This window comes from Haliotis asinina, chromosome 13 (genome assembly GCF_037392515.1).
Source record: "Haliotis asinina isolate JCU_RB_2024 chromosome 13, JCU_Hal_asi_v2, whole genome shotgun sequence".
Lineage (NCBI taxonomy): Eukaryota > Metazoa > Mollusca > Gastropoda > Lepetellida > Haliotidae > Haliotis > Haliotis asinina.
This window is the reverse complement of record NC_090292.1, coordinates 22,247,393-22,259,784: the sequence shown is the minus strand read 5'-3', so window position 1 is coordinate 22,259,784 and position 12,392 is coordinate 22,247,393. Positions and strand designations below refer to the sequence as shown.

The following is a 12,392-nucleotide window of genomic DNA, read 5'->3' as shown; positions in this document are numbered from 1 at the left end:
AATAGGGATGATCTACCATCATGGACTTGTGATGTAATAGCCGCGTAGTAGCCTCGTAATTGTATGAAGGGTGGCAAAATCGGCCGATAATTGTAAATATCATCGACCTGAAAACATAGGTATGAAAAATGCATTATCGACAATATCGTACTACAATCTTTATGATCTAAAATAGTTTTAATTTTCAAACATATTACACATTAATTATTTTAGTGTTCATGGTATGTTTTTAAATCATGTTCAAGATAGTGCTTGTCGAAAATTCTCTGCAAAACGATTCTCCATTCCTTTGATCTTTGATGATGGGAAATCAAACATTCATTAGTTACTCTACCTCTACACGTTTCATCTTTGTCCAAACCGTCCATACAGTGACAATTTTCACGGAATGCAACCAGACATAAGATGCAACTACCTGGAACGGGATTGTTTGTCTTGTGTAGCATTCTTCCACTTACAAGTCCACCATCGGGATCGACATGTAAATGGGGACATCGGGGAAATAGCTCTTCACTTGGGCATGCCTGATCGGGTCTGACAATGGTCCCTAGTGAACTAATGAATAAATCACGTCGTATTCCTGGCGATACCACCAGCGATCGTATGGGGCCGAGTTGACACTGGCGTCAGCAACTGCTGCGACTGATCTTAATTAGTTCAGAGAAGGCCATGTACAAACGGGAGTTCTTTATTTTGGGTGTCATATTCTGCCATCCACTATCTGTCGTTCCGTCCTGTGACAGACGTTCTTTCCAACGCTATGGAAGTTTGGATGGTTTGTTATTTAACGACACCTTTGTCTCTGAGAGCGTGGTGGAGGAACGGATATCGTGCGGAGAACGTTGTCACCATCACCCCCTCTGTAACATGCTGTTGTACAACCCAACATCCAAACGATGTCGCCTGTACAAATCTTTCGTCAACACAAGGGGAACTGACGACACGGGCTGGCAGTACTATGCAGGTAATCATAAAGTATCCATGAGCTGTTAGTGTGTTTTCCAATGCCATACTCGGTGATATTCTAGTTGTATGAGGGATGTTAGTACTCGAATCTGCGGAACAGGATCCAGGAAGGACGTGAAGAACATACGCTCATCCCCAAACACCTGAAATGTGATCATTTTCAAATCAATTTGACACATATAGAGGACAATATCGATCTTTCACATTTGCCTTTGAAATATTCCTCTCCACTCTGGTCAAATTTCGAGAATTACGGGATAATCTTGATTTTACTCTTCTCTTCGGGAGGTGAAGTACCTTTGTTTCTACAGGTTTAGTTTTGAAATAGTTCTAGACCCATGTCAGCTTAAGAGCATTTGTATATCCCGTGAGGGACATTTGTTAACCGTTGATTTTCAATAGAGCGATCTCATGCATATTGCTGAAAAATGTTCTGTGATATCCAATTTATGTTCAGCTGATTGCGACCACTTCCGCTTGGAGAATGCCTTGTCTCTGTCCGTGGTAAACCAGACAGTGGACGTGGTCTGTAGAAGTGGATTCACGTACTCTCCCTCTTCACGATTCTCTTCACAGTGCTCTCTTGGCACAGGGGTCCTCAACATAGGAAAGTGTGCTCTGACTCTGTTTTGGACTGATCCGGTAGGTTCATGTGGAAAATATACATTTTCTTGTCTCGATTGTCCCAGTTTACATTCAGAACAACTGCCAGTGTTCAGGTTGTCTACACCACATAGTACTTTCCCAATTTAGACCTTGTCTTCTGCACGGTCCTCGATACACGTGTCTTCTGCACTGTCCTCGATACACGTGTCTTCTGCACTGTCCTCGATACACGTGTCTTCTGCACTGTCCTCGATACACGTGTCTTCTGCACTGTCCTCGATGCACGTGTCTTCTGCACGGTCCTCGATACACGTGTATTCTGCACGGTCCTCGATACACGTGTCCTCTGCACGGTCCTCGATACACGTGTCTTCTGCACTGTCCTCGATACACGTGTCCTCTGCACTGTCCTCGATACACGTGTCTTCTGCACGGTCCTCGATACACGTGCCTTGCTCGGGGCTCGTTTTGCAGATGCACATTATCTATTTACCTTGCATGAGCTAAGCTGTACTACATACCATCACTCTCTTCATAACATTGTCCAGGTGTTATTGGTAGCCTGAAGAAATATTAGACTGACAATTTCTTTATTGCAAAATATTAGACTGACGATTTCTTTATTGCAAAATATAAGACTGACAATTTCTTTATTGCAATAGATTCGACGTTTAGGAGTAGATATCCACACATGGAGGCTATTTGAGTTCATACAATCAGAGAGGTTAATGTGGAATATGCGTAACTGACGCTTGTTATGATTACTATTAAGCCAGGTGGTTAAGGGTAGGTCAAGATTATTCTTAACTGTCTTTGCTAAATAATGGTAGGTGTACAATATTCTTGATGTCTGTAGATTGTTGGGTTGAATCGTTCAATCCTGATTGGTTCAAAGACTGTTCATCTTCATAAACGCCGCATCTGTTGCAACAAAGACGTTGTATAACCATAAAACGTCCCAAGAACCATGCAGATCACGTGACAAACAGGCCAATATCCGATTAGGAACTCAGTTTCGTATTTTTTTTTTGCATTGCCTTAAATGACCATTTAAAGCTAGATACGTCAATACAGTGTCCATTGATCACTACTGACATGCAAAGTTGTACTTAACACTCTTTGTTCTCAATGGCAGGCGTCTCCATTTGTTACTGATCTACCTGAACCATTATACCGTGGTGTGGAGATGACAGTGAGAGGGTCTGGCAATGGAGTAGGCCAGTAAGTTGTCAAAATTCCTATTCTATTTCTCAACCAACACGTTCACTCCTCGAATAATGGTTTGAAGAAAGGGTGGTGTCGTTGCCTAGTGACTAGCCACACCAGGTTCTATTTCCCACATGGGTACAATGAGTGAAATTGTTGGAATATTACTGAAAGTGTAGGGGCACCTTTTCTCTGATTTGTTCTATGATATGCCTATCATGAACAGGACGGGTGTGGGTGGTGGAAGGTTCGTGTTTCGTAAACTTTGGCTGAAACCAAACTTATGAATATACTCATATATCGTCTGTACACCACTTCAGGGTTGTTCTCTGAGATTAGATGACAATGAAAATCTCTTCAATGTTGAGATCAATGATTTTCAATACTAGTTTTAAAGGAGTATGCGTAATCATTCATTAAAACTCCAAAACACGTGACGAGAAGAAATGGGTTAGCGTAGTATTGGCTGGGCTGTCGGTATGTTTTTTATCCCCAAACTTGAAAACATGTCATTACAATTGAACTGGTACGTTCCTTATGCTAGTGGCGAGAGGGATATTTCATTCAAAGGTTTCATGCATTGTATGTGTTACCATACAGAGAAAGGTATGCAAGTTTGTTACCGTTTCTGTTACCATACATGTGGTGTGGGGTAGCCTAGTGGCTAAAGCGTTTGCTCGTGACGACGAAGATCCTTATTCGATTCCCCACATAGGTACAGTGTGTGAAGACGATTTCTGGTGTCCCCGCCGTGATATTGCTGGAATACTGGTAAAGGCAGCGTAAAACCAAAGTTATTCGAAAGAACAATGTTACATCGCTTGTCTCACATGCTAGTGAACACATTACATGCTTGTCTCACATGCAAATGAACACGTTACATGCTTGTCTCACATGTAAGTGAACACATTACTTGCTTGTCTCACACGCAAGTGAACACATTGCATACAAGCGAACACATTACATGCTTGTCTCACGTGCAAGTGAACACTTTACATGCTTGTCTCACACGCAAGTGAACACATTGCATACAAGTGAACATGTTACCTGCTTCTCTCACATGCAAGTGAACACATTACAAGCTTGTCTCACACGCAAGTGAACACATTGCATACAAGTGAACACATTACAAGCTTGTCTCACGTGCAAGTGAACACATTACATGCTTGTCTCACACGCAAGTGAACACATTACATGCTTGTCTCACACGCAAGTGAACACATTACATGCTAATATCATAATGGTTCATGAGGCATGCTTGTTACATGGATTAATACTGATGTTTGTATTCTTGAAAACATAATTGAACTGAGCAGAAATATGAAATATTAATGAAGCTGACAAAAGCTTCAAAGAACAGAAACCAACCGCCAAATGTAATTGTGTATGAATTGTCGAATTACAGTACTGATCTACTCCTACACTCCTCTGACAAAGACGACATTGTACCGTTCCTCCTGTCCATCCGTTGGCCAACAAGGCAGGCATTCTTTAACACAAAGTCAGGCGACTGGGACACAGAAATTTACGCATCCAGTTTCATCTTTACTCCAAACGTGGTCTTTGATGTCCTCGTAAGAATAACCGAGAACCACTTTCTGGTAGGTGTACTATTTTGGTGGTTTGGTGGTGTTGGTCGTTTAAAGCCGCACTCAGCAATATTCCAGCTAAATGGTTGCTGTGTGTAGATAGTCTAGTCAGGACCAGACAATCCAGTGATCAGCAACGTCAGATTCGATCGAGGAAGACAATGACTTGTGGTCACCAATTGAACAACCCTGACTATCTTATTCCTTTAGTTTCCTGTTTAAGACAAGCCTCTTAATAGCAATGCCGACCCGCATCTTCACGTGTTACAACATCCATGGATTGCTGAAGAATAATTCCAAGCCGGATCGTCACGGGTTACGACACTTTCTCATTCAAAGTTGTCTTGCGCTGCATATGCATGCATTTTCGCAAACAGGAAGTGATATCATTATACCGAATCTGATTATAATTCTGCAATGAAAATAATCCTAAGATTTTCAAAAACGACAGTTAATTCAGTCCGTGCTGTAAAGATGATTAGCAATGGGCAAAATGTGTTTTCCTGAAGTGAACATGGGACCTTCTGTTTCATTTTCATTGACATATATTGGTGTCATTGGCGAATCGTGCGAATCATATAATTCATCTCCTTTCCTTATTATTATATGTTAAGTATCTACACAAATACACATACCGACTGATAAGCAGTTATCTGTTCGAAGTTGAATTTCCAAGACAGTCCATTCCGATGGTTTAAGGACTTTCAAAGGAAAATAACCACGTTTTACTTAAACAACCACCTTTGCAATGAATATTCAGTCTCAATAGTTCTTGGCTGATATTTTGAAATGACGAAACGGATATAGTTCCAAAGTTTAGACTCAGTTTCTGAGAACGATACGCTAAACGATTCGAGAAATTGGGATGTACAGTATGACCAAACATTATTGAGAAATTTAGAAATATGTTTACTTGAACATAGTATAAAGATCGTTGACCAACTTTCAAGTGTTTGGTTTCATTCAAGAGAGACAACGCCTTTAATTATGTTTCATTAGTTTGTTTGTACAGCCATCCCTCAGTACGCTAGTTATCGTGTTTTGAAAAACCTTGCCAAGGTAGGCCCAGAAAGTTGAGTGTCAGTGAAAGGAGGCCGCTTGCTATTCTTGTTTCTAAAAACAAACGAAGAAATTTCGAAAGCTTAAGGCTGGATATGATCGATAGAGGAACTGTGGGTGTCTGAAAGGAGACAGTTAGAACTGAGCTGCATGCAATGGGGTGGCAGAAAAGTCAAGGAATTCTATCACTGGTCATGAAACCCGAACAAAAGGAGCGAAGGCTGAACTGGTGCTTTCAGCATAGAAATTTTAACTGGTCCAATCTGATTTCCTCAGATGAAAGTCCTGTGTGGCTGTGTCCTATTACACTAAAATTCTGGACCAAACAAACTGACAAAAACTCTGTATCAGCGTCCAAAGTACAGTCCGAAAGTTAACGTGTGGAGTGGCATATCTGTGTTTAGGGCAAAAGCTCCTGGAGGGACATTCACTTCCATCTGCTCACGAGTTCTATGGAGATTTTCTAGCTGGACAAAGACCCAAAGCATCGTTGAAAACATTCACAGACTGATTACGGAGTAATGAGTGACAAAAAACAAAAGAAACTATCACAGACAGAATACTGTCACTAGCATGTGACACTATATCCTCTATTAGAGACATAAACATATGAAAACAGACTGTAGATCTACAGCAACAGAAGGTAGACCATACCGAAGCCCATGAGAACTCACTGCACATTTGCTTCCTGCATGGAACCCGTGAAGGTCCGGATTAGAATGTCGGCCTTCCGTAACCCATGCTTATCATGGCGACAGGCGACTAAAGGAACTGGGTGGACAGGCTAACTGTCTTGTTTGACACATGTCATCGATTCCCAGTTTTGCAGATCGATTCTCTTGCTGTTGATCAATGGATTGTCTGGTCCAGACTCGTTTATCTACAGACCGCCGCCATATAGCTGGAATGTTGCTGAGTGTAGTGTAAAACTAACCTCACTCTCTCGATCCTGCATGGACCCTAGTTGGATTTACACCATCTCATCAGATGTTAGCGAATGTTGACAAATCTAGCCGTAAATGACAAAAGAGTATTTTGAAACTATTAGATCTAACTCTGCTTTCTATGTTTCGTGACATACGTAATCTCTCAGGTGGACAAAAATCTACAGCACTTTAAAACGATTTGGGGATACAGCCAGTAACAATCGAAGGAACGAATTTAATCTTAGACAACAAATTATGAAGTTACTGTATCATTTATATGTTTACAATCTACATTAGTCCTTTATTTTCTTGACAAAGTAGTAATTCAAGGAAAACTAACATTAGCAAAAACGATCTTTGTTTTACATTGAAATATATATTAATATTCCTTGTAATGGAACAATCGACACAGTCAAGCAGGACATAACTAACCTTGATTCCTTCAGCCCAAGGGATACCGAATAGAAGATCCTCACGTTTTAACAAATATTCATGGAAAATTTCAGATCCTCATCGATGGTAATGATTTCATTAGAGCACCAGTGGTAGTACCTGTGGAGGGACCTGTGACCCTGGATGTCAGATTCAGTCGCATAAAGTCTGTGGAAGTCAAGTACATGTGAAGAAGACCCGGGTTCGATTCCCCACATGGGCACAGTTGTGTGCCCCACTATATTGCTAAAGGTTCACCCAGACACTTCAGAGGGTCTCTCAATCACATTTTCACCTAGATGATTGTTTATGCATGTCGATACAATAACGCTTTATTTTAAAGATTGTTTCGAAATCACTCCCCCACATATGAACTCAATCCGGTGTAAACACTCACTCACTCTCGCTCATAGACAAATATTTTTGCCCGTCTATATAATGATGTAGTAGTAACTGTTTTGAAATGTCATGCATCCCTTTACATATGAACGTGATGCCTCACTCACTGCGGTGGCCAGTCAAGGTCCGGCCTACAGTTGTGGTGTCATGTATTTTTAGCAATGTAGCGTTAACTGTTTACATGTAAAGTTAAAAATTATTGTCGTTACGTTTTGCGTTAACTGTTACACATTTTGCACATTTTGCACTAAAGACACTTTTTACATTTTGCGTTATTTTTTACACATTACGTCATATTTATTTACGTTTTGTGTTGGTTTTACATATTGCCTACGTTTTAACATGTTGTCTTGATTTATATATACGTATTGGGGTTGTTGTGCAACTCCTGTGGTGATCCGATATACAATTAATCTTCATCAACCAATTTTGTCAAAAGAGGAGACTAACGGGATCGGGTCATTTTTGCTCGCAACCTTTGTTGACATGTCATCGTTTCTCAGCGTAGGTCGATGCTGATGTTGTTGTATAGACATGCCTCCACTCTTTACTAACCGCTGTGTTATGGCGCGAATATCGATGAGTGCGGCGGTAAGTAACAAACCAACGAATGCAATCAATCACGTTTATATGCTCCTCGTCAGTGTTTACTCCAGGCCGAGTCGTTGCTGAGTTCGCGTATTAATATTAAAGAAACTGGTCAGGTACGCGCGGGTCTCGTCAGCTCATCCATAAATGTAAATCTGAAACGCACCACGGGTTTGTTTTCACTTGGCAACTCGAGCACAAAACTCAAGTACGATTTGAAAAGCACGCCTATTCCCGTAGGAAACGTGTTTTGAGTACTCTGAACCCCACTGACGACTTTCACTCCGCATTTAGAATCACAAGTGAGAAGAAATAATGACTGTGCAGCAGAGTGCACGTCGGTTCCAATTGTTTAAGTGTGTGTTTCTCGTGTTTCATGCAGACACGAATGAGGGCGAGTAGGAGAATGATAGTGCAGAACCAGCAAATCGTTGTCAAAAGAAAATACACAGAGCTTACGCCAAGGTCCTATATACCGATTTTTTCAAGGTCGCCAGCCGATACGGGAGCATAGGTGGGTTTCACGGATGTTACATTGTGGGACAGAATTGGCACGTCTGTGTCACATCGGTGTAGTAGTCACACAACCAAGCAAAATTGGAGCATACCCTTTCTGAAAAATGGAAGGCTAAAATTGTCAAGTGAATAACGAGATGCCTGGATTAATATCGCCCAGTTCCCACTCGGTAGAAAAGGAATCCGCACAGTGTCTAGATTTTACTCAGGTTCTGAATCTCTTGGGATGCTTTTCAGTTTATACATATTTCGAGACTAAGCGTTAGTATACCTTTCTGCTTACGTCTGCAATTCAATAGCAATTTCCAGAATACCTGTATATAAGTCAAACAATCGCACAATTTCAGACTTAAATCACCAACTTCAGTTCGTTATAGAGGTGTTTAGGGAGCATTGGATATCATAGGGTCTGTACTGAAAGGGCTTTTCTTTTTACATCCGTCAGTTCATAATACGAAATGAGTTCGCTTTAGAAGTAGCTCACTGTATTCTATCCCTGGCACAACAGATCCCAAAAGCCATTAGGACTTGAAGTATTTTGTTGTGGATATCCCTTTATGACTACACATTCACTAGGGCTCCAAGTGACAATGAGACACATGTTCACACTAAATGACATCCTACGTCCACTGGTGTGACATCTGTAAGCCTGAGTTGTTGCTGGAACCGAAAAATGCATAAAATGTTGCCGACGTCCTCTCCTCACCATGACTATATATTATAATCTAAGTTGTCTAATCTTGGCTTACATTATCGATGCAACATGTGCTATATTACAAGAAAGGCGCGAGACAATAGAAACGTACTTCAAGGAAATTATAAGTGCCGATAACAGATTACCAGCTGCAACCGAATCTGTATCCTCTATCTGAGTTCACCGCCATCATTATGGTTGAAATATTGAAGCTAAATTGATCAAGGCCTTCTTTCACAAAGTCACAAGGTGATCGTAAGTCGCTAAATTAACCTTAGTACAATGTTAAAGAATGAAAGTTAAGGTTAACCTTAGTCAAAGTTGTTTTGTGAAAGGAACAACAGTGTCACATTCTATTATATTATTATTGCTATTATCAATTCTGTCTTTTACCATTTCTATTTCCACTGTGTGTATAATACACGTAGAATACATTTATATGTGTATACTCAATACACTTTCACAGATAACCGTCATACAATGAATAAGCATCTCAATATGCATGTATACTTCATCGGTGTTGGCAACAACAGCAATAGTGATTACATACACTTACAATATGTTTTCTGACCTAATGTTCTCTGAAATATGAAATATGAAACATGTTATATGTTATGTTTATGCCACCTGTTACACTATTAAACGTATTGCAGTTAAACAAATATTATGTTTCCCTTAAGTAAAAATGTATTCTGGTGTCAAGTCAGTGTCGACGTAGATTAAAGTCAATAGCATCTATGTATAGTGAATGGCCGATTGCATGTTTTATTTTTTTGTTTTTTGGGGTTTTTTTTGGGGGGGAGGTTGTTTGGTTGGTTGTTTTGGGGTCTTTTTTTTGTTTTATTTTGGATTTTTTTCTTTTGTTTTCTATTCTTTAACTTTCTAATTTTGTACTATTGACATATTCTAATTTAATAAATATGTATGTTTTCGAAAACCCATATGCACTTTGTACTTAAATGTTTATGATTGCGGATCTGTTCTCGTAGCTATAATGCGGATGTGACGATCAACTCAGCTCAACTAGTATTGCATGATTAGTGTGTTATCTCGTAAAAATGTAAAGTCGGTTTTGATTCCCTACATGGGTTATATGTGTGAAGTCCATTTCTTGCATGGACAACCGTGATATACCCGGAATATATCACTTATTGTTGTTAGCGGAATTAAAACATGAAAGAAAAACCCAAACAGAACAGAACATGAACTTGATTAAGACTTGAACCATCTGGTTCCTCGTCTTGAAATTAAATACACATATGTATATGGGTATGATAAGCAGCGTGAGAACTTATCATTTGACCACAATATATTAAATAGTTACCCAATTTTACAATGGCCTTATCATATACGAATAACTGAACAAGTTTATGGACACTAGGCTTTTACCATTGATATTCATTAACGTAACATACATACATACATACATACATACATACATACATACATACATACATACATACATAAACACATACATAAACACATACATACATACGAGAGAAGCAGTGGACACACATTGGTATGTTCCAATTTTAAATTGTAATATATGTTACGATGTTCTAAAACTGGTAACAATTTTGCGAACAGGATTATTTTTAGTATTAAATTGCATTTCAAAGCCAAATAATATGTTGCTTAATATACTATAACCGAAAAGCTTTGCATTACTAGATATCTTCAGCACGACACAAAACAGTGTCCACAAAAAAGAAAGCTTCCACAACAGCAGTATAAAGTGTAAAGCCCAGTAGTCTGGTAGTCTGGTGGTTCGCTCGTTGGAACGAAGACCATGGGTAGATTCCCAACATAGATACGGTCTGTGTGTGTCTGTGATTGAGTGTGTGTGATTGTGTGTATGTATGTACGCGTGTCAGTGTCTTTGATTGTGTGCGTGTCTGTGTGTGATATTGTGTGTATCTAAATAGCGACAGAGTGGGTTCTTGATTGAGTGTATCTGTGTATATGTGACTGTGTGCTTGAGATTGCGTATGTGTATTAAGGACGCTGTGTAGATGTACTTGTGTGTATCTGTGTATGAGTGACGTGTGTGTGTGATTGTGTGTGTCTGCATGAGTGACATTGTGTGTCTAATTGTGTGCCACTGTATGAGTCACGGTTTGTGCCTGTGGTTGTGTGAATCTGTGTATGTGTGTCTGTGATTGTGTATATATGTGAATGAAAGGCGGTATATGGGTCCGTGATTGTGTGTATCTGTGCGTGAGGGCATTGTGTGTCTATGACTGTGCAGAACAGAACAGAAATTTTATTCTCCAAAATCACATAAGGTGACACAGAGAACATACAGCAATTTTATGCATATTAAGACATGGAGCAAAGTCCATGTGATTTCAAGTAGAACAGCCATCCCTTTGTCCACTGTTTATCATATTTTGAAAAATATTTCAAATGGATATGGCACTGAGCACAGGCAGATCCAGAAAATTGACTGTCGTTGACAGGACATGGCTTGGTATTCTTGTTTCTAAAAACAGACGAAGAAGCTTAGAAAACTTACGGCTAGATATGACAGATAGATGAACTGTGGCGGTCTGTATAGAGACAATTAGATCTGAGCTGCCTCCAATGGGTTGGCAGAAAAGTCGGGGAATTCCCACACCGATCATGAAACCTGAACGAAAGGAGTAAAGGTTGAACTGGTGCTTGCAGATAGAAATGTTAACTGGGACAATGTGATTTTCTCAGATGAAAGGTATTTGTGGCTGTCTCCAAATGCACTGAAATAAAACAAACCGAAAAATCTTTGTATCAGACCAAAATTTAAGGTGTGTTTGGGTCAAACCAAGCCATAGCCCTGGCATAAATCCAATAGAAAATGTTTGGGGACTTTTGAAGGAAAGTGTCAATGAGAACAATCTGACAAATATTGCTGAAATGAAAGACGATATTGGGACATCATTGACTTGATCGGTATTATACCCTGCCGCAAAGAAGCCTGCACTGAAACCCATGGTGACTTCAACTAATTGTGCACCTGTCTTTGAATCTGGAGTTTTGTTCTGCTAACATTCACATTTAATACGTGAGTAATGAAATAAAAACTTTACAATCTTTAAATTCTCAATGATTTCTGATATACGTACGTAGCTTGATTAGGTAAGTTAAGTTCATAAGGTTTCAGAGTAGCCGAGTAGTTGTAGTGTTTGGTCGTCAGGCCGAAGGAACGGGTTCTATTCTCCACATGGATACTACGTGTGAAACTTGTGGGTGGTGTCCCAAATATCTAATTCACTTTTCTTTAACGTTGTGTAAATACCAACTCTATCTCGAAGCAAAGAGGAACACCTAGCTACCCACAGCGGAAGCTGTAACACGGAGAGACGATAGTTGAAGGAGTACAGGAATACGGCGTCTAGGGGTGAACATGAGGCCGTATGTACGGTATCCGGACCC

General features: G+C 39.9%; 1 protein-coding gene across 1 annotated transcript; it reads left to right on the top strand.

Moving 5' to 3' along the window:
* Positions 1-669: 669 nt before the first annotated feature.
* On the top strand, positions 670-6,975 carry LOC137259420 (uncharacterized). The gene is made up of 5 exons (XM_067797081.1): positions 670-964; positions 1,424-1,608; positions 2,708-2,793; positions 4,184-4,379; positions 6,859-6,975. Exons 1-5 carry the CDS (start codon positions 670-672, stop codon positions 6,973-6,975), a joined length of 879 nt encoding a protein of 292 aa, XP_067653182.1.
* The last annotated feature ends 5,417 nt before the right edge of the window (positions 6,976-12,392 follow it).